At 41.2% G+C, this 23,247-nt stretch overlaps 1 protein-coding gene across 4 annotated transcripts in view; it reads right to left on the bottom strand.

Annotated features, from left to right (window-relative positions):
- ARNT2 (aryl hydrocarbon receptor nuclear translocator 2) overlaps positions 1–23,247 on the bottom strand; it is a 137,691-nt gene that overhangs the window by 5,544 nt on the left and 108,900 nt on the right. For 3 of the 4 annotated variants that reach the window (XM_037911186.2, XM_043523799.1, XM_043523798.1), the window contains exons 13-19: positions 20,469–20,541; positions 20,172–20,295; positions 13,408–13,507; positions 10,590–10,616; positions 9,961–10,099; positions 7,226–7,391; positions 1,851–1,987 (exon numbers count right to left, since the gene is read on the bottom strand). In XM_037911186.2, coding sequence (XP_037767114.2) covers positions 1,851–1,987; positions 7,226–7,391; positions 9,961–10,099; positions 10,590–10,616; positions 13,408–13,507; positions 20,172–20,295; positions 20,469–20,541 — 766 coding nt within the window. The remainder of the gene's footprint in view (positions 1–1,850; positions 1,988–7,225; positions 7,392–9,960; positions 10,100–10,589; positions 10,617–13,407; positions 13,508–20,171; positions 20,296–20,468; positions 20,542–23,247) is intronic. The other variant, XM_037911187.2, reaches the window with a different exon arrangement.

Raw genomic sequence — 23,247 nt, forward strand, 5'->3', positions numbered from 1 at the left:
GGGAATGTGTGTTGTGAAACAGAAAGACGTTCCGAGACCCTTCTGAGAAGGGCAGAACACCCTCATCCCTCACTGACGTCAATTGCAGTTGCAGAAGCTCAACACTGCTAAGGAGGTGTTCAGCCCTCCACAGGCTCATCACCCTTCCGCCCTTCATACAACCTAGGCAGCCAAGGAACTGATGGGCAAGCAGTGGCCATTAAGCATCATGTGATTTGTGTGTCTCTTAATATGACTCAGCCCCCTTTAATTTGGATCATGCCCCTTTTCTGACATGCTATGCTGGGAGCATTGGAGGGAGTCTCGCCATCAGAGTTCTGTTGTTATGTAGCTGGTACCAGCACACATTTGTGGAGGATCCACTTCCTCCTGAAAAGCATGCTGTAAGCAGGGGCTACGTTTATTCTGACTGCACCTCTGCTGAAGAATCCTGGAGGTCTTTCCTCCAGGTCAGTGAGCCTCCTTGTATTTCAGAAAAGGGAGTGGAAGTCAATAGCATTTCTCTGGTATAAGAGGAGTTCATGATAACTGCTCCCAAATCTGCTGAGTCACAGGTGGTCCCTGCAGGAGGCATAGGGAGTACTGACCCTCCTTTTCCCAGTCAGGGACAAAGCCTGGGGAAGAGGTATCCCCTGTTGGGAAAACGATCATGCTGTCCTTTCAGCTCTTACAATAACAAGCTCTGGCAGAACTTGATTTTGTAGCAAGAGAGGGACCATAATAATACAAAATCTAAATAGCAAACAAGAAACATGATAACATATTGGCTCGAAGCATCTGCCCTCAAGAGGATGAACTACCCTCATCTAAGAGCAGCATAATGAGGATTTACCCCAGGAGAGGGCAAGCTTTAAATCTAACTGAGGACTTGTGGGATCCATTAGAGTGGAGATAGATGATGGGATGGACTGAAGAAGCACATTTCCCGCCTGCCTTGGCCAGCCCTGTGTTCCTGGTCAATGCTGCACATTTCTAATGCTGCACTTGCCACCCGCGGGGCTCTTTCATCCCCCATTGCCACCCAGAGAAGGAGAAGTTGAAGCTGCTTTGTGCTGCTGAAATCTCCATCCCCTTTGGGGAACTTCTGCTGTTGAGGCCCTGCGCCAAAGATTACACTGGTGAAGGCCTTGCAATGAATCTGGCCCTTTTCATTTACTTATGTCTTTCCCTTTTCCCTTGCATACAACTATCCACCCTCCTCTTTTGTTGGTTGGGTTCTTGATCTAATTTAAATGATAAACAGATTATAAAGGGCTAAAGGACCATATCAACTTGCTTGCTTGTAAAGTGCCATGCTCATCTATCATGAATAGTTATAACAATAATTAATACTGCAAAATAACTAACGTAACTGAAGATGATTATTTGCCATTCACATGGCTTCTCAATAGTTGGAGCATTTAAAAAAAAATCGTTAGTTAGTATCTTCTCTAAAGAAACAGCCTACTCTCCTCCCTGACTTTTCAAGCGGAATTAGACCGAAGTTTAACTGACTGGATTTATAGATCTGGACCAGGGAATGAGGAGGGACTTCTAGGCAGGACTGTCTACCTACTGATTTCTCCCTAAAATGCATAGCCCTTGTGCTGTGGAAGCAGGAAGGAGAAAACATTTCAAAACACAGACATTTTTGTGCTCTGGCAGAAAAAATGCTTTGAGTTCTAGCGAAGACTATCCTAATCCCAGCAAACATCACTATAAACACCAGGGCAGCATATCTCAAACTGAAGGTTGGTGCTTGTCATGCACAGTTTCCACACTGGGCATGATTGGCAAAGGTTGTTGTTTGGGTAAGAAGACTGACTTTCTTGTGACAACTGTAGACACAATGAATCTTTGACTCTACTCACTTGGAAGACTTCAGTCTGACTGGGCTGCTGGTGAGAATGCTGGTCACTGCTTTGCTGATTATGATGCTGGCTTTGCCACTGGGACCAGACCTCCGAAGGTCTCCCTTGGAATTGTCCACTGCTTTGGCCACTCTCAGCTGAAAGATTCAGATTTACACAGACAGTTCCTTTAAAAGGCACAGATACGTTTTTTGAGACTTTTTCTAAGAACTTTGATGTTCAGAAGTAAATTTTATAGCACAGATACTCAGCAAGGACCAGTTCCGGTGGGAGTGAAGTCAAGGGGAGTTTTGACACTGCTCTCAAGGGAACAAGATAGTGACCAAAGAGAGCAAGGTGAATTACTGTGGCTGCACCAACATGACAGGGACAACATGCTTACTTACAGTAAAGAACAAAGTGAAATAATGAAGAGTGTAATGAAACCTAATCTGGCCACGCCAGGGTTTTCTCCAGTCCTGCCTCTCTTTAATAGCGAGAGGAAGTACCAGCCATTTCACTTAAAAACAGAACGACAAGATCGGCATTTTAATGCACTTCCTCTTTAATAAACTCTTGGAGCAAGAGCTGAACCAGAAGGAGCACTGTCATCTGATGGGATTATATAATTCAAAGGCAGCATGTCAGCACCCCATTTACAAAATCTGTTGTTTCATGACCTTTTAAATAGTAAGATAAACAGGTGCCAGCCTTGCTGTCTTATTTAAGTGTAAAAGTCATGTGTTTAGAATGCTGGTTGGTGAGCTACTTTGTCCTCCGTTATTATAGGTATATAGCAGCTATTTACTTCTTGCGGCTCTAGTCTCAGAACTGCAGAATTGCTCTGTTCACATGGTGCCAACGGTTTCCTAAGCGTGCGGGTCCACTTGGGTTTTGAAGGAATAAAGACGTTTAATGTTAAGAAGACTAATGTTGTCAGAATGACCATTTCAGGATTATGGATCTCTCTGCTGGTACTTCAACTTATATCACATTCTGCATCTGTTAGCTACTTCACCTTTTACGAGTATGTTCATGGATTATGTTTACCAACTGAAGTCAACTGGATTTCTCTTTGTACTTTGGTAGGCAGAATTTAGCCCTAAATATATAAGATATCACCCAGGAGATTTTCCTTTTGCGTTGGAACCAACAAACTGGCTGTTTGTGGAGTCTCTTTCCAAGATTTTCATCTTTCATAATATTTTGGAGAGTTTCTGGCTGGAGCTGCCACGCCAGGAAATGCAAAATTTAACATTATGCAATGGCGTTTGAGCCACTGCTGGCGCTCCCACAGCACAGCACCATTGCTTTCCTTAGGCTGAGATAGGAAAGGGAAAGTGCATCTCCAGTGAATAGCTCATCTCTCAGTGAATAGCCCACTACATGTATTTATTTTCAGTAGTGGGTGTTGCATGTCTTGTTCTGTGAATTAAAAATGTTTCTAGCACACCTGAGAACCATTTTTCCCAAAACACTTCCCTTTTATTGCTTCTGTTTTTGCCTTTTTTCCTTCAGACACACAAATCCAAAATTTGGGGGTCACTGGTAGATCAGGTTACTGCAGGTCAGAAGCACTGGCCAACTTCCTAGCCATTACTGCAGAAGCACGCCGTTCTGAATGCCACGTTGCGTTAGACTCCTGACAACCACAAACCAAAATTTCCACACAGAAAAATGGAAAGAATGGCAAATGGAAGTAGCCAAAATGCCTGACTCCACAGTTTGTCATTGCTCCATAACATACAAGATCGCAAACGCCGCCACTTTGACTCCAGTCTCTCTCTACTATCAGCTACGAACAGTAAGCAGTTTCCCAGAAGACTGATGAACTGCAATGGCATGCTTCTGTCACATCTGGGCTGGAGAATTACTACTCCCTTGCTGACTGTTACAAATAATTCAGCTGACTCAGAAATTCTGCAGTCACACTATTGGTCACAACAAAGTTCATTTAAGTTACCCCTTAAAAGAAAGCTGCACCAGTTTTGCTCAGTACGATATGCCAAAATTTACTCAGTGAGGCAAATGAGCCTTCTGCTCAGCAAGACAGAGGTTGCCAGCAGAAGGTTCAGGCTGCTCCTTTCAGGAATAACTGTATTTATTAATAGAATTCAAACTGATGTAGATCAGGAAATATTTCCCACCAGATGAACAGTCATTGCCAAGTAGTTTGGGTCTCCAGTCCAGGTCTTATAAACAAACGTACAAAGCCCAGTGGAATAAACTCAACGAGACGTTAGCCATTTTGGTGTACACATCCCGCACTGCTGCTGAGTCCAGGCAAGGCAGCATAATGCTAGTGAATGAGGCCTAAAGACTGAAAAGGGCTTGAAATGAAACTGGTCTAATTTCATTCACAATGTTGAGTGAAAAGCAAAGAGTGCGTAAATTAGCATTAAGGGCAAAAAGAAAAATTAGTGTTTTAACATTCCACCTGTCGTAGTGATGATAACCTAGGTAAGGGGAAGCAGCTATTCCTGCTTCCTGACATATCTGCAAGGGGTGGCCAAAGTTAAGTTCAGTGGAATACAAGCCATTATTTTTATTTTGTTCCTCCAACAGTCAGAACACGGTGCTGAGGAAACCGAGTGGAACTTTCTTTAAACTCACTGCATTAATGGCTTGATCCAAAGCCCACGGAAGTCAGTGGAAAGACCCCTTCACTGACTTCAGTAGGCTTTGGATCAGTTCCTAATGTAAACAAGGTACTGACTATGATCACCATGTGATTTTAAATCTTTTGCTTAGTGTGTATACAAAACTTTATATGACCTTGGCCAAGGATAGCTGAGTGCTCTTTCTTCACCTTTTGTTCCTGGCAGCCTACCTCATACTTCTGCAGCTGATTCACTGACTGTCCTGAACTACCAGCATGTCACGCTGGATTTAGGAATGTTGCTGTTACATTTGCTGGCTGTAGAATTCCTTAACTCAAGCCTCAGCATCTATCCAAATTTTATATTCTCTCTAATTGCCACAGCTGACTACATACATTCTTATAGGCAGATTACTATTGAGGTCACTGTTTTAGAGATTTGTGCTGATGTATAGGTCGAAGGGAACAGGGAAGTGTTTGTATTTCATTATTTGTGCTCTCATTTCACTTATTGGATTTTTTTTTCTGTTCAAGCACTGCCTCAGGAACAGCTCATATTAATGGCATAACCTGAAGACACTGTGAACAGCACAATTATCCTGAACCATTCTACTTAACTATCTATGGAGTAATGTAAGCAACTGTGGAGTTTCACACACTCCAAGTATGATCATGATGAGGCTCAAGTCTGAGGGCTTCCAGCCACCACTAAGTACGTCTAGAAAATTGGGACTGAACCCATGACCCTTGTGAAGGAAATAGCATAAATCAGTGAACAATAACATTGCTGGATAGCTCCCCAAAATATCAAAAAGTTGATTTTGCTGTGCTGTTGAGCAGTTCCAAAACACTCCTAAAGTTTTGCATGCTATAAATGTGTATGGGCACTGGCCCTTTCAAAGACACTGCTAATGCTACTCATGTTCCTGAAGTAGGATGTATAATGTGCACTTGGATTTTTTCAGATTTAATTTTTTACAAAGTATAAAATATATGTGAGGCCTCAGATTATCAGCATGCATGATTACAGGCTGCATTACCTTCTTAAAATTACAGACAGAGAGCCTTCCAGGCATTCCATAACAGGCAGCGTACTGTACAACAATGTAGTGAGTTTTGAGAAAGGATTGGCATTAATATCTTTATATTTAAAAACAAATAAAAAAGAATGAGTAAAGACACCAATTCTGCCTTCCATCTGTGTCATGCAACTCCACTCCACTGACTGTATATAACCATAGCTTTGGGAGATGACCAAATGTACAATAAAGTGCTTCTAATTCTCCATTATAATCAAAAAGAATCAAACTGCAACAGGTACAGAGAAGGGTTAGTAAGATGATCAGGGGATTGGAGAGTCATGGTAGGAGACTAAAGGAGCTGGGCTTATTTAGCCTAGCAAAACGAAGGCTGAGAGGGGCTACAACTGCTCTCTATAAATACACTGGAGTAAGCACCAAGCAGGGACAAGAGCTATCTCAGCTAAACAACAATGTTGGCACAAGAATAAAGAGATCTACGCTGGCCATAAGTGAATTTCGGTAGAAATTAGAAGAAGGTTACTAACCATCAGAGTAGTGAGATTCTGGAACCATCTCCCAACAGGTGAGTGGGGGCAAGAAACCTAACTGGTTTTAAGATGGAACTAGATCAGTTTATGAATGGGTTATATGATGCCGTTGCCTGTGAGGGTAGGGGGCTAGACTTGATGACCGAGGAGACTGCTTCCAGTTCTATGTTCTTAATTAGTAATTAAAACAACAACAAGAAATTGTTGTTATTGAAATAGAAAAGGCTGGTTTTTTTTGTTTTAATGAATCAATGTCTGTCTCATGATGATATAATCCTGCCCAGGCAGAATTTGAGGTGCCCTTGCTATCCCTGTTCTCTAATACACATTCCAAAGCTATGGTTATATCTTAGCTCCTGAACATATCCCATAGGGCCAAGTCCTAATGTCTCTAACTCAATTCTTACCCATGCCTTACTCGGAGGGGAAAGAAATATACTGATTTAACTTGAAAGCTTGAAATCACTGGAGCATTGCCTGGGTAAATAGAAGTAATGAGTGAAGATATTAGGATTTGACCTTTAATTGATTACTATCTCCTGCGACAATAAAAACAAGAAATGGACTATTGCCATGTTCTGCTTTAGACAGTAGCTGAGAAAATTCACATTAATATTAGTCTTAGTGAATGTAAAGTGTTCTGCTCAGAAACACACTGAAACACCCCCAGCTGTTTAAAAAGCGAATTGTTTAACCTCACAGTAGGAATAGCAAAGGTAATTGACTGCGTGTGACTGAGAGTGAGGGTGACAGAGGTTATCTGCACAGAATGAGAAATGATTAAGTATCCTGGGAGAGGAGCAGTTGACACGGCAGTGACAGGACACAATTTCTCACATTCAGGTTGGTTTAAAAAAAGTCCCTGTTCTGGATTGTGCCATTTTGGGACTCTTCTGAGTCAGAGTAGAGTGGAGCTGAGCCACCCAAAAGGAAGTTTGGGAGGGATTTTACCTCAGGAAGGGAGTGCAGTGCATCCATCCTTTAGGATGCTGGAGGTGGAGCATGGAGGGAGGGGTCCCTGAACTCATCTCAGTCCATTGCGTCAAGTAGTAAGAAGCTTTGCTTCCTCTCTTTTGCCCTCCCGGCAATCCCTACACACCCACACAAGGGCAGAGACAATCTCAACCTTGGCATACATTCAGAATAGAGGAGCAGGTCCGAAGAATTAAAATACAACACGCATTTCACTTTCATGTTCACTTGTGAGATACATAATCTGAAACCTACCAAACCCTGCACCTCTGTTTGCTAGGCTAGAGTAGGCATTTCCACTTGGGGAAGAAGTGGCTGGGCTAGAGAGAGGGCTGTACGATGATGGATCAGCTGGATAGGTATGACTGGTTCCAATTCCAAAGGGTGACGATTGAGTCTTGCCAGATTGTGATGGGATTTGCTGAGGTGAGGGGGAGAAAAAGAAGAAGTTATTTTCATTGCTGGCATAACAGCAGAGCAGCATGATAGACCCAAGTTTTAACAGTGTAAAATCAACTGCTAAATAAACACTGCCGATGAGATTAGGCATATTATCCCTGTCTCAGCCATATTCAATTTCCATTAACATGGATTTATGGCTATTTAAGTTAATGAAAGCAACAGATTATAACTGAAAATATAACAGCTCTCCTGATGATTAATATCCTCCATGCATTCAGAAAGAGAATCACTATTGTTCATTACCTGCTGGTTTTCCCCCACCTCTATTAGGACATAGAAACTAGGAGCAAAGATTAAAAACGTACAAAAATGAATCTTTATTTGCCAGATGCCCTGTTTTTAATACTACCCCAGTTATCTGAATGCCTTGTAGGATATACCTCATACCTTCAGATAATCGGGATTTTCGATAATTGGGAGAGCTGGCACAAGAGGCTTCCAAGTGAATATTCTAGATCTCCGCACAGGTTGAAAAGCCTGCTGGGTTTTCTCGCCTGATTTTAGAGTATGAAAACCAGCTTGCCCAATGGATACGTGAAACACAATGGATATGTTCTATCTTGCCTTAAGCAAGGCAGTCAGCAATTGCATGAGAGACTTGGTGGGGATGCCCAGCACTGCTACCGCAGGGGAAAAATAACCAAACTTTGCTTAAAGGGGATGGTTCAGCTAAATCAAGAACAATAACACTTTACACTTTTATAATGACTTCAAAGGATCTCAAAGTATGTTACAAATAATTAAATAGTACAACACCCCTGTGAGATAGTTAAAATGAGACAAGAAGTGGGTAAGTGTCTCGCTCAAAGTAACAAAATACACTAGCAGATAGCGCCAGTAATTAAACCCACTTACCAACAATGCAGTCCCTTTTCCCCTATCAACCAGCCCAGCAGCTCTACAGAAGACTGGCATTTAACAAGTTCTGCTGTTTGAAATTAAAAGCAGTAACATCTCTAGATACATTTAATGGTGTGCATCTTATAGGCAATCAATGCACTGAAGTGCAGCTATTCTCTTGGGCAAATGAGGGGGGGAAATAGATCCCAACAGGCAAACAACATGATGAAAATACAAGTCTTCAGTTTACTTACTAGCTAAGAAGTAACTTAGCTTTGAAGGTCCCCATTATGACAATGAAAGCAGTCTTCAGTAAGACTTTATTGATTTTTTTAAGCTGGTAAAACACATTCTGAGCTCCCTAAATTTGTACTCTGGTGATGCAAACTTGACCAGGCTGATCGTTTAGGTTAAGGGGAGATGTCACATTTTTGATCAGTAATCATTAATGTCCTTTCTATCCAGCATACAAATGAAAATGTGTCAAAATATTATTTCAAGTTGATTTCTTTAGGATATGGAATAGATATGGCAGAGTAACTGATGCAAACTGAGGACTGGTCAGCCTGTGTGTGAAACTAGGAAACTAATATGGAAATAATTAAGCTGCTGGTAAAATGATTGAGTGCATACCTTAAAGTGCCTTTATAGACTACATAAGAAAATTGAATGCAAACAATTATTATTAAAATAGTATTAATACTAGTCTTGTTTAAACAGATTAAAACAAGAGCATTTAATGATTGGGTTGCTACTCAGTACTTAACACACTGGCTTCTGCATGGTACTGTATTCAGATCACTTGTCATTCTCAGTATGTACTACAGGCTGTGTATGGCAGAGTTGGGCAAATTGGTATGCCTGCATTTTAACTGGGAGCCTCCCAGCCTGCGCAAACAGACTCATGCTAGCTCCACTTGAGCTAGCATGCTAAAAACAGTGGTGTGGACTGTGGTTTGGGTGGCAGGTTGGGCTCTCAAGCCCACCTGGCCCCTAGGTCTGAGTTCAGTGGCTAGCCCGAGTCTTTGTCTGAGTTGCAACATCCACACTACTATTTTTAGTGTGCTAGCTCGAGCAAAGATAGCGTGAGTTTGTCTACTTGGGCTGGGAGGCTTGCTCCCAGCGGTAGTGTAGACATGCCCATTTAGGCCTCTGTCCAGCAGAAACTTAATGCCCAAGCTTAACTGTGCATAGTCCTGTTGATTTCACTTAAAACACACATCTATACAGGAATGAAGATTAAACTGGGATTTCTGTGGGGGCCATGTATGTATACATAGGGTGACTAGATGTCCCAATTTTATCGGGACACTCCCGATTTTTGGGGCTTTTTCTTATATAGGCACTTATTACCCCCTACCCCCGTCCTGATTTTTCACCCTTGTTGTCTGTTCACCCTATGTGTATGTGTGTATATATATATATATATATACACACACACACAAAAAAATATTTGCCCAAATAACCCTGTTTTTCCTTCAAAATTATGCAAAGGAGCATCCAACCTTGAGCTTTTCTATTTTGACCAGATAAATCAGAAACGGAGGAACTGATTTAAATACCATTTTAAAAAAAAAATAACATAAAAGATACATTTTACCAAATTTTAATCAAGGAGTTTGATTTGTTCTTTTTGTAAAATCTGCTTAACTAGAATGCCCCTAAAAACCTCCTAATCAAACACACACCTGTCCTGGAAATGGTGGACGACTCCCTGTCCAGGTGACTTGACTCTGATTTAACTGACGAGAGATCTGTGTCAAATTTTGGCCTGTTGAAGAAGAGGACTGGATATCATTCACACCAGGCACATGTACCACAGATGAGCTAAAGGGGAAAGAACAGAAAATGGCTTGTAGGAGATAATACAATATTTATGATGCATAAATTGTATGCCAGATACTGAAATTTTGTTAATCAACCCATTAAGGCAAGTTGTTCCAGACTGTCTGCATAAGGACTAAATGAAAATGACATGACTTCAGTATTAAAACTATCAGGTATTTTGAAATTCTAAAATATCAGACTGATTATGCAGACACAGTGCGCCAAATTCTTCTTAGTTAGATCCATGCAATCTCATCCAAAGGGCTTGCATGAGTACAACCAAGGGGAGGATTTTAGAAAGATGTGTAATTAAATTATTTTCCATATTGGTTTGGCCCCCAATTCAGGAAAGTAGCTCTCCTCAGGACCACACTTAAGTATGTACTTAACTTTAAACATGTGCTTAAAGTCAGTGGTACTTAAGCACATGCTTAAATGCTGTCCTGAATCGAGGCTTCTGAAAGGATGCTGTTCATAAATATTCTTTAACCTGTTTCTTGTCAGTGTTGCATTCTTTCTGTAAAAAGAAGAAAATATGTGTTATGTAACAAAGATGTATGTTTGATTAGCTGCTTTTAATTCTTGTTTTCTCCCAGTGGTGCTAAAAGATATCACAGTTACAAATCAAACAAACTAGTGTTTTGAGCCCTGGAACAAAAAAGCAGAAAAATACAAATAGGAAAAAATGATTCCTAACAGAATTTATGTAAGTCACAATTTATTGTTTCCCAGATCTTGAAATATTTTAACCTTATAATGAAAATTATACTTTTTTTTGTTCAGTGTTCTTTGTATGGAAATCTTTGGACCTAGTGACTATACTAGCTATAAAACACATGTTGATACATAAACTTAAATATACATCCATGAATCCCAATATTTTATCTGAAAGAACATGTTCTGGATCTCATATATGGACTGCACTTCATAAGTGATTTGTTGTTGGGTTTTGCCCAGGGGTGGAAAGGGGGAGCCTCTGTAGTAATTTTTTATCTTTGCCTTTACTCTTTCTGTGTTAAATTATTGAATAATTTACAAAAACGAATAGATTGCTGTTATGGATTCATGTATGTCTGTATCAAACTACAACCTCCATTTTGCTTTTGTGAATGTCATTTTGATTATAAAACTGTTTTTTACTCCATCTTGGACTGGGATTCCAAGAAGTCTCTAACAATACAGAGCAATCAAGGGTTGTTTCCCATTCACATGCAAGCACCATAAGACAATGAGTTAGCTGCAGCCAAAGGAATCAGTTCAACTAGGTAAGCTGGTAACCACGAAGTCTCTGATAAGGGACTTGAAGTCACTGAGGAAAGTTACCTGACAAACAGGACTGCAGCTATTTTAGATGGGGAAAGGAGGGACAGGGAGCAGACCCAGGACCAGAAGCAGTCAAGGCTGAGCAGGATGAAGTGAGGAGGAATTCTGGATTCCCTGAAAAGATACCGACCAAATCGCAAAGGGCTCTTGGAGTGGTAGAGAAATTGAGGCAGGGATTTGTATGCTGGGTTTGTTGTTTTTTTGTAGATCTGAATATCTCTTGTGCTATCTCAATGTAACATGTGTGTGTTTAGAAATTCCTTTGCAGAGTCTGTATTACTTGCTTTCACTCTCATATAGTCCCTGAAGAGGGAAATAGGAAACCGGAGGGTTCACAGCTTCAGTGGATCTATAGACGCATGCAACTATTTGGGAGTCTGGTGCTAGTTTCTGGGCCTAAGCAACTATCCGATGGCATCCCCACTGCCAAGAGGGGTGTCAGGCATGGGGTCTGCACCTGGAGTATGAGAGTAGAGGCCCAGAGCCATAGAGGCAGTGTGCCACAACTCTGCCCAGCCCCCAAAGGCCAAGAGCACGTGGGATATAAAAAAATAAGAATGGCCATACTGGGTCAGATCAATGGTCCATCTAGTCCAGTATCCTGTCTTCCAACAGTGGCCAATGCCAGGTGCTTCAAAGGAAATGAACAGAAGGCTAGGGGCAACCAGAGATTGTATCCTTGCCCATGTTAGCTAATAGCCATTGATGCACCTATCGTCCATGAAGTTATCTAATTCTTTTTTGAACCCCATTACAGTTTTGACCTTCACAACATTCCCTGGCTATGAGTTTCACAGGTTGACTGCGTGTTGTGTGAAAAAGTATTTATTCACTTTCTTCACACCATTCATGATTGTATAGATCTCTATCATATCTCCCCTTACTTATCTCTATTCCATGCTGAAATGTCCCAGTCTTTGAAATCTCTCCTCATACGGAAGCTGTTCCATACCCTTAATCATTTTTGTTGCCTTTCTCTGTACCTTTTCCAATTCGAATATATCTTTTCTGAGATGGGGCAACAGAACTGCACCAGACTGCTATACTGGATCCAAAGTTGGGTGTCCTAGTAGGGGAGCTTATCAAGGCATTTGTCTTTGTGCCACTAGTTAATGGGGCAGATTACAAGCTACAATGAAGCTACAGTTAAATTTCCAAGAAACCCAACAAAATAAAAACAACAAAACATGCCACACGTCAAGATGGCTACTGACAATTTACATGTTGAAATATTATATAAGATCTAATTAAAGAAAACTTGTGATATCATTGCCAATTACAAGGTTAAGAACACATTGATTTCTATAAAATTATAGCATGTATTAAATTTCTAATTCATAGACCCCATAACCAACAGTTATTGCATTTGAATGGTTGTTCCTTCATTTTCAAAACATTGGCTAGACCAAAGTATTAACCTAACGACAAACTCATTTACAACAGCTACCTGCATGCATAGCTTGGGATTTCATAAATAGAGTTCATTACAATATAGTTGCTCAAGACAGTTTCTCTTCGGTCACTTTAAGCAACAGGAGAACAAAGAGGAACAGATTAGCCTTCAAGCAGGTAGGCTTCATTAACAGCTAGGCGGTTCAGTGAACAGTCATAAATCTTCTTTACTAAAACAGGACTAATACTAAAGTAAATCTATCCACAATGGCTACAGAAATCTCAAGGGTGTGCCAATTCCTAAACTTCAAGTAGTCTGTCAAACCTATAGTATCAGCTAGTAGACTCAAAAATATTTCAGAAGCTACTCACACACCCAAATTATACATGTTTGAAAATGACCTACGATAGGTCTTGCCTACAGTCTGATTCTTCCCGATGAACTTTTGTGTGGGAGCCAAGCTGACACAAAGGAAGAATGATTCACGCTGTACAGGAAATGTGTTAGCGTTACCTGTATTCTGCCTCCACAGAATAAAAATGTCATTCCCTTTCGTGTACGGAAGCTATTGGTGCTGCCCCGGGTACTGTACCTGAAAGCCTTTCCTGAATGCCCTGGCTGGAATGGGCTCCCCTGAGAGTAAAGCTGTTGGTTTCCTGCCGGGGACGCAGAGGCCATCATTTTTTTATCCGCTATAAAAAAAACAAACCATCAAAGAAACTCTTAGGAGAGGACGAAATAAATTAACAATTTGTTCACCAGAAAATAACATGTATACAAACTAAATGGTGTGAGTAACATTCTCCTTTTTAATCCCTTATGGGAAGGCCCTATGGAACCCAGTATGGATGAAACCAATAGTGCTGTATGGAAATTAAACCAAGGTCAAAAGGTGCTTTCTATGGAATTTTTAAATCAGTCCATAGGATGTAATAATGAACTCTCTCTCTGCTACAGAATGCAACAGGTTGGCTTAAAAATTCTACAGAAAGGTAACCATTTTCTATTAATTCCATTAACTCTTTTCCAGAAGAGACTGAATTAATGTTAATGGAGGTTACACATTTGCCTTAGGAAGAGACTATATCCTTCTGGATGCAAACCACAGATATTTCTTTGACATTCGGGCTTATTCAGTGTGGTCTAAGGTTACATCAGCATTGAAAAGTCTGTTCCTGACTTGCAGAGCTAACAAATCTGTAGTAACAGTGACTGAAGGCTTATTTCTTGTATGGGAGAGCTATTTTTATTATTTATTTTTTAAACAGTCTTCGAAAGAAAGGGCCTCCTCAGTTTTTTAAAGCGGGGTGCACAGGTCTTGGATAATCTGCCGGGTGTGAGACAACACTACTATTGTTATTAATATAGTATTAACTATTTGTATTGTTATAGCAGCTAAGACTAATCTGTGTTCGGCACTGTACAACCAGAACAAAAAGCTGTACCTTCCCCAGAGAGCTTACAATCTACTCCCCTCAGCAGTAGCGGGAGTTATAGTCCTGGTTCTTCCAGGCACTATGGTGGAATTTTGCTCACAAATCAGGCTGATCTGTAGCCCCTTAAATACAGATTAATCCCACTTTACTCAGTAGGAATTTTGTCTCTGTGAGGTCTGCAGATCAGATATGTAGGCAGTAATTTAAGGCAAAACTGAATCTCTCCGGGACACAGTGAAGCTTACTTTCTTTACTCTGACAACAAACTGGCTTGAGCAGGCCATGAACTAGGCTGTGTCCCAATGGAATTAAAGATTAACATAATCATACAAAGGCACTGTAAATGAGACGCATACAGAGATGCCATTGACTTTTATATTCTGTTCTTACACTGTAATAAACACATTTACTCTTGTGATCAGTCTCTTCATTTGCTAAAACAATGCAGGGCAAACATGGCCATTCACTTTTTTAATAGGAAGTTCTCTTGTGTAATTCTAACAGCTGACACACCAGGGATTGAACCAGGGACCTCCAGAACTAAAGGCATGAGCTGCTAAAGCTTGAGCTAAAAAATATCTTCCCGCCCCAGTGGGGAGATGTAAGAACTCATATCCTCTGCAGATCAGCACAGAGGCAGCCCTCTAACATACACACTCACCAGTAGATTTCTTAATAGTACCATGACTGGGATAAAGCATGAATCAACTTTGAATTTATATTTTGCTAACTATCTCGGCTGGTACTTTGAGAAGGAACAGAAGGTCTCTGCTCTGAGAATCCACTAAGAGATCTGAAAATCTCAGTAAACTATAGAACCTCCCCTCTGAAATGCTTGTTTATACAGCTACAACTGCCAAAGCTACTGGCAACCCTCCATTCCCCTTTAACAACGTAAAGGCCCTGCTCCACCTTTCCTCCTCCACCTCCTCTCTGTCTTCCCTCATCACCTTTAAGTGCAAAAAACTTCTGATCTTTTCATGACTGTCTGCTGCCACACACCTCCAATAACTCTATAAACCAGGGACGCCCCTCCTTTTCCTCTGATTTCACTTGATCCTCTCTTGGTGATCATCCTCTCTGTATTTAGAAAGAGTGGGTCAGATGGATCCCAGGATGTGCTGCAGCAGCGCTGCGATATGAAGCTGCTCTAGATACTCTAGAACTGGCTGACCTCAGCCAACTGGAGGATTCCCTCTGAAGGGGAATTCCTCAGGTGTCACAGAATTGCACAAGAGAGTGGCACAGGGGATGGCCGAGGTATCCCTATGCTCCTGCTATCACCAGCTGCCAAAACAGCTTCTGGGGACCACTGGCAGAAGATGCAGTTAAAAGTAGCTTCCAGGTGCTGAGCTACTGAGGACTGGGAGTGGTTTAAACAGAAACTTTGCTCCCTCCTGAACTCTGCTGAGTACTCTAGTCACACCTCAGAATCCAGCCCTCCGCTTCTTGCCTTTTCCCCCTCTGCCTCTCAGCACTTCCCTTATAGCACAGCAATAAACGCACCCTTGCTATCCACTGGTATTTTGCCAGGTGCCCTCTAGTCTGCTAGGCTCAAAATCCCACTACTTTCTATCCCCATACCCTCACTAGTTACTCATTTACTCTTCCCCAACCAGGGCCTACATCCCCCTTTTTGACTCCTGCAATACCCAGACCGCCAGAGGCGCAGCACGCAGCGGCAGGGCACTGGGGGCACTGCCCCACTGAAGTAGGGAAGCCGACACATCCTGTTTGTTTAATATATAATGTGAGAGTGAGAGAGAGAGAGAGAGAAAGGGAGAGAGACTAAATCCAAATCACAAACACAGCAAATATAGGGCAGCCTGCTGTAGATTTGCTGTGTTCGTAATCCGGATTTAGCAGCAGGGCATTTTTCTCCTCCGCCTCTGTGGCGAATGTGCAGCCTGTGCAGTCAAGGTCTGGCAGGAGGTGAGGCAGCAGCGGTTCCCTGTGGGGTTTGTGGTGCTGGATTTATCACCCAGGCCACAAGGCAACCGTAGAGTGCTCTCAAGTGCTGGGCTCTACCTGCACCATATAGACCATGCTGGTAAACCAGGTACCTTTTAGAGCACACCAGCAGGGTTTACATGGGGCAGCTGAGCGCAACACATTAGGACACTCTACACCTTACACTTCTGGCCAACCACTGGCACAGACTCCAGGGGCACAATGGACGGGAGGGGGGCGGAGAGAGAGGCAGGCCCTCCTTGGCCACAGTGGGAGCGAAGGGGGAGAGGTCTCACCAAGTCCCAGCCTCTCCAGGAGGCGGGGAGCATGGGGCAGGGAGAGGAAGAGATCCTACCATGAACTCTTACTCCTTCCACTGGAGAGGCCAGGACTGGCTAGGATCTCTCCCTCCCTTCTACTCCCCTCCTAGCAGAAATGGGACCTCTCCCCTTCCCCCCGCACTGCTGCTGGGACCGGTGGGGGTGGCTCCGTGGCAGATCAGCACAGAGGGAGCTGGGATGCGGCAACTGGGACCAGGCAGTGGAGATTGGGGCCAAAGCCGCTGACAGCCTGGAGTAGAGTAGCCTGGACAGTGGAGCTTCCCACAGGAAGCAGGAGGGAAGCACAGGTAGGGGGAGGTAGGGACGGGATGGGACGTCTTTTCCCTGCTTCTCTCCACTGAGTGGGTAAATTGCCCAACTTGCCCCAAAGCTCACTAGTGATCAACGGTGGCACCACATTAAACAGTGCTGTATCTCAAAATGGCTGCTGCTCAGAAGGCATGGATGGGTAAAGCATGAGGTCTTTTATTTTAATAAAACGTGTAGCTGATGTAGTGCGACAGATGCAGGGCACCCAAAAATCCTGTGTTTGTCAGCGCTAAACTATTTTTATAAGCCAAACTGCAGAAAGAAGTCTAGTATCAGTACAAAGCGAGTGTCTGCAAGCGGCATGCAAGTTTGTCAATATTGTTTTTGGACACTTTAGCACACCTCTAACTGAGAACCCTCCCTTTTTATCATTAAAAGAGTCGTTGATCATGGCTCCCATGAGATACTCACATAGGGAGCACATCCAAAAAAAAGCACAGCTTGTAAATTGATAAAAATGAAAAGTGAAATGGCATTTCCAAGAACACAACTCCTGAGCTCACCTCACAGCCTGCTACACCCTTAACCCTGACCTAGTCACACAAACAGTTCAGAGCTGTTTGAGTATTAGCCAATAAAGCAGCCAGAAAGCAAGATGTTCTCGCTTGGAAAACATTGTACCAGTGTTTAGGGTTGGAGTCTTGCTACCTTCCAGCAGACCCCCTTTATGGCCCCAGACACTGACTTCACTCTAAGAGTAAACAGACAAGGATGAACAGGAATAGCATAAGTCTCAGCAACAAAGAGACAGAATATCAAGTCTATATTGAAGTTACAGTGCCTTCACAGTTTGAAAAGGTCAAGCTGTACATAAGAAACTCATACAGTGAGGTCATCTCCTTATACCCCTGTAGTTAAACACAATGGGTCATTTCCTCCCTCACTGCAAGACACTTGCGCATTGATTTATTTAAAACAATAAAACTTCTTCACTCTGGGGGAAGTGGGGAAGGTTAAGAACAGTGAACACTTAAAAAACAAACAAGGAAAAATATTACACTTAACATCATCTACAAAAACAGATTTTTTTTTTTTAAATGGTAAGCCAATATTACACAGTCTTCATAGCATTGCTACTCCAATCCGTCTCAATGAGCCACACTGACATATACTGTCTGAGAAAGACGGTTACTTCCAATTTTAGAAGCTGGAAGACCTATTAAACGTGTTTACATCCTTTTATGAGTTGCATTGAGAAGTGTGCCTCTGAAAAAAGGTTTCAGATTACCAGCCGTGTTAGTCTGTATTCACAAAAAGAAAAGGAGTACTTGTGGCACCTTAGAGACTAAGCAATTTATTTGAGCATAAGCTTTCGTGAGCTACAGCTCACTTCATCGGATGCATAAAGTGGAAAGTACAGTGAGGAGATTTTATATATACACACAGACCATGAAAAAATATACATTGTAAGGAGAGTGATCACTTAAGATGAGCTATTACCAGCAGGAGAGTGGGGTGGGGGGAGAGAAAACCTTCTGATCTCAAAGTGAGTATCCTTCAACAAAAAAACTTCGAAAACAGACTCCAACGAGAGACTGCTGAATTGGAATTAATTTGCAAATTGGATACAATTAACTTAGGCTTGAATAGAGACTGGGAGTGGTTGAGTCATTATACTAAGTGAAACTATTTCCCCTTGTTTATCCCCCCCCCCCCCCCCACTGTTCCTCAGACGTTCTTGTTAACTCCTGGAAATGTGCTGGAAATGGCCCACCTTGATTATCACTTCAAAAGGTTTTCTCTCCCCCAACCCCACTCTCCTGCTGGTAATAGCTCATCTTAAGTGATCACTCTCCTTACAATGTATATTTTTTCATGGTCTGTGTGTATATATAAAATCTCCTCACTGTACTTTCCACTTTATGCATCCGATGAAGTGAGCTGTAGCTCACAAAAGCTTATGCTCAAATAAATTGCTTAGTCTCTAAGGTGCCACAAGTACTCCTTTTCTTTTTGAAAAAAGGATGGCTACTTCAAAACTGCATGGGAAAGATGTGGCTACTAAGTGAGAATAGAGGGTGGCTTCTAAGTGGAGCTGGACAGCGTATCAGCCTGTCCTCAAACCTTCTGAGTTTCGTTCAGCTTCCTTTTTGGGGAAAATGTCTATTTCCAACAAATTCTATGCATCGTTCTTTGAGACTCACCTGCCTAGTGACTTATCTGCCACAAAAGCATTGTTTTGTTCTTTCAAAACAGTTTAATATTATTAGGGCCCTTCATTTTCAGTTTTTATTTTATTTAATTTTCCCTGGGAATTTATCAGTGTTTATTATTACAACAACAAAAACAGGTGAAAATCAGTGCAAAAAACTGTTAATTTTTCTGGGTAAATATCTGGGTTTATTTTTGTGGATGGAAAGACAGAGAATTCTGTTCATCAATGTGGTTTTCTGCAGAACTAAAAGAGAACTCAAAACACAATGCCACCTCTGAGTTTAAGAAACAATATATCTCTAATCCCCAAATGAAACTTTTCATTTGAATAAATAAATAGTTTATTGCTGTAGACTTAGAACTATTCCCCTATCATAGAATCATAGACTATCAGGGTTGGAAGGGACCTCAGGAGGTCATCTAGTCCAACCCCCTGCTCAAAGCAGGACCAGTCCCCAATTTTTGCCCCAGATCCCTAAATGGCCCCCTCAAGGATTGAACTCACAACCCTGGGTTTAGCAGGCCAATGCTCAAATCACTGAGCTATCCCTCCCCCCTATAAATATATTTACATTTAATATTTGGGCCACACCGCTTGCAGCGCATACACTCAGCTTTATCCTTTTCTCCTGCTTTTGTCTTCTTAAAACTTTAGAATACTTTGTGTTCTGAAATGTATAGATTTGTGTTTTCTTCCCATTGTAGCGTGTCAAATCTTTAAACCATTACCTGCTAACATCTTGGAATGTGTATGTGGGTTGGCGTGAGATTCATCAGTACGTTCAGATGTGCATGTACTTCAGAACTTGCGTGCATGCCTGTTTGTTTACTGTGTGTATCTTGTAGACTAATACATAGCCTTCCTTTAACAGGCAGCTTTGTATATACACACAGAGACTAATGTATTATCGTAATACACATCTCATGCAACGGATTGTATTTTCCTAACCAAACAACGTTTTTTAAAAAATATATTTGAATGACAGAAAAGTAGAAAATCAGAAAAAATGGAAAACTACTTTTTGTAAAACCCAGGAATTTTTCGGTAAAAATTGGTTTAAACTGAAAATGAAGGGGGGCTTGCATATTACGTAATCATACTTAAGGTCATGACTACAGCTTACAAAGACAGTATTAAAAATTAAATACCAGAGGCTCTCACTTACAAGCAGTTATTCCTGCAAACATCTCAGCAAACCTAGGATTCTGCTCCTGGGAGAAGATAGCATCTGGCTTCTCCACTGGCTTTCCACCCTCATGAACGTTAGCTGGTATATTTGGAACAGGTACCTGTTGTTGACACATGCAAAGAATGTAATTCTCCCCTTCCATATTTGACACAATGAGCTCAAGTATAGCCACAGTGTCTTTTTGTTTTGTTTAGATTCTTAATCACTTTGTGTTTCAAAGATCAGAGAAACCAGTAAAAAAACAAAAAACCAAAAACCACCCAGAAATATCACCTGAGATAAGTCATAGGAGGACAACCCATCTCTCTGATGTACTTCAAGCTCGGCTTGCTGTTGCTGAAGCTGTCTGCAAATTCGAGAGGAAATGACAAGAGTTACAAAAAATATAATTAAGAAACTGAGAAGGAGGCTTGGCTCGCTCCTTTAAATTCCCATAGCAAATGTAACCGCTTTCAGAGTCTTTGTTGACAAGCCATTTCCTGCAAAGCCAAAATATTTTTAAAGATTTCTTACTGAGAAAACCTCAAAACACAGTATGGTTCTTGCTGAGCATAACAGGATCAACAATGCCTTGCACACCAAAACTCCCATTGACTTCCAAGGAGTTTTGGGCTGCATCCTGCATTCCTTACACACCCAACTTCTTCATAAATGTCATTTATTTTTAAAATGCCAATTAGACTTCTTTAATCTGCAAAGAGCAATACGCATTGCCTGTTCCTGGACTTGCTGAAGTCAATATTAAAGTGCCCACTGGCTTGAATGGGAGCAGCATCGGGCCCACAGCAATCAACAGGTGGGAAAATTATTTCCTCGTTTTATAATCTCGTAGATTCCTGTGCAGATTATGGCAATATTATGGCAAAATAATAATAAAATACTACTACTACTACTACTTATATAACTCATATAGTGCTTTTCATCAGTAGATCTCAAATTATTTCACAATCTTTTAGTATATATATCCTCACAATACCCTTAAACTGGGGCACAGAGAGGCTAAGTGACTTGCCCAAGGTCACACAGTAAATCTGTGGCAGAGCACATAATGGAACGCAGGTTTGCCGAGTCCTAGGCTATTGCCTGAACCACTGGACTGTGCTTTCTCTCTAAATAATCCCCTCCCCCCCAAGGTATTTACATTGCCTGGTCACATATCAATGTATGTGAGTGTTGGGGTGGAGGAGGAGGAGGAGTGTATCAAAGCAGATACTTCCATATTACAGATTTGAAGAGTTTTGCAGGGAAATAATTAAAAGAAAGGACAATGTATTGCATATAAAACCATTCTTAATAACCCACCCCATTCAGCATAATTTTGGTTCCACTCTCCTCTACATCACAATACAGATTCTATTTATTTTCCCAAAGCTTTGTACAGCAGAGGGTCTCCAGAAATAAATTAGTTTTACATTTACTAGAAGACATCTTTTATAGAATCAATGTGTGGACAAATGCTGCAGAAAAAGAGTAATTTTTAATACAATGAAAAACAAAGGAAATAAGTAATTTAAACGAATAAGAGTCACTTCAGATATATTCAATAAAAATGAAAGAAGCAGCACAATCTACCAAAATTTTCTGGGTAAATCCCTGAAACACAGTGTCAGGCACTGTTACTTAAGCACACCAAATTAGTGAAATACCAGCAGATATAGTTGAAAACTATAATTAATTAGACACATTTATTGTCTATGAAGCCTTCTAGGGACAGTACTAATACATAAATATATAATCTTATTAGCATTAACTAAGTGTAACTTACTTACTAACATTTTACAAAATACATAATACAAATTCTATAACGTAGTTATAGAAATGGATAGATCTTTTATATTTTAAATTAATATAGCCATTAATATATTTTCTGCACCTTTATCTTTACCCACTGTGTTTTTAAAAAAGATATAAACCCGTAGGCACCTAAGTAATAACTTCACAAATACTTGAGCCAGCTACATTAGCTAATACTTTATGACACCCAGAAGTTCAGAAATCAGACCACTATAATGCAAAATGCCATTGCAGAATCAGTTTTTCCTCATAAGGGCTAAAATCTGATCCTGCTAAAGCCAACAGCGACCCCCCACCATAGACTGCAATGGGATCAAGATTTTCCCTCTAAAATATATCTTACACAAGCCTTTACTTTTAACTAACTGACTGCATCCACAAATCAGGTAGTTGGAAATCTTATTCTAAATTATTACATGGCACCTATGACTGGAGTAGGAGAATCTCCAAAGAATTAAGAAAGCAACATCAACACCTCTCTCTCTCTCTTCCTACCCAAAAAATCAGAATGAACGGTATGGCTAGATCTTTGGAATTGTATGTGTGTTTTCTGCGTGAGGTGCTTACTGAGGGAAAGTCAATTTGAAGAGAAGTTTTGCGTTTAGTTCTGAACATGGTACGGTTACTGGTCTTTCTTCTCTCTCTGGATAAGGAGTTCCATAATGTAGGTCCCGCTGCCATAATTTTTTTTCTGCTATGCTCACATGTCTAATATGCTGACAAGTTTATGATTCCAGTAGAATGTAGCTGTCATGGGCAGGTATCAGTCATGGAGAGAGACATGATCCCCCATATAATTAGGGACCAATCCCATGGATGGCTTTGAGCACTAGGACAAAGACCATGAACTAGATTCTGTATTTAATGACAGGTTTCAGAGTGGTAGCCGTGTTAGTCTGTATCAGCAAAAAAATGAGAAGTACTTGTGGCACCTTAGAGACAAACAAATTTATTTGGGCATAAGCTTTCGTGGGCTAAAACCCATTTCATCGGATGCATGCAGTGGAAAATACAGTAGGAAGATATATATATATACACAGAGAACATGAAAAAATGGGGTGTTGCCATATCAACTGTAAGGAGACCAATTAATTAAGATGGGCTATTATCAGCAGGAGAAAAAAACCCTTTTGTAGTGATAATCAGGATGCCCCTTTTCAAACAGTTGACAAGAAGGTGTGAGTAACAGTAGGGGGAAAAATTCAACACTTCAACCTCCCTGGTCACTCAATTTCAGACCTAAAAGTCGCAATTCTCC

This window comes from Chelonia mydas, chromosome 10 (genome assembly GCF_015237465.2).
Source record: "Chelonia mydas isolate rCheMyd1 chromosome 10, rCheMyd1.pri.v2, whole genome shotgun sequence".
In the NCBI taxonomy this organism is placed as follows: Eukaryota; Metazoa; Chordata; order Testudines; family Cheloniidae; genus Chelonia; species Chelonia mydas.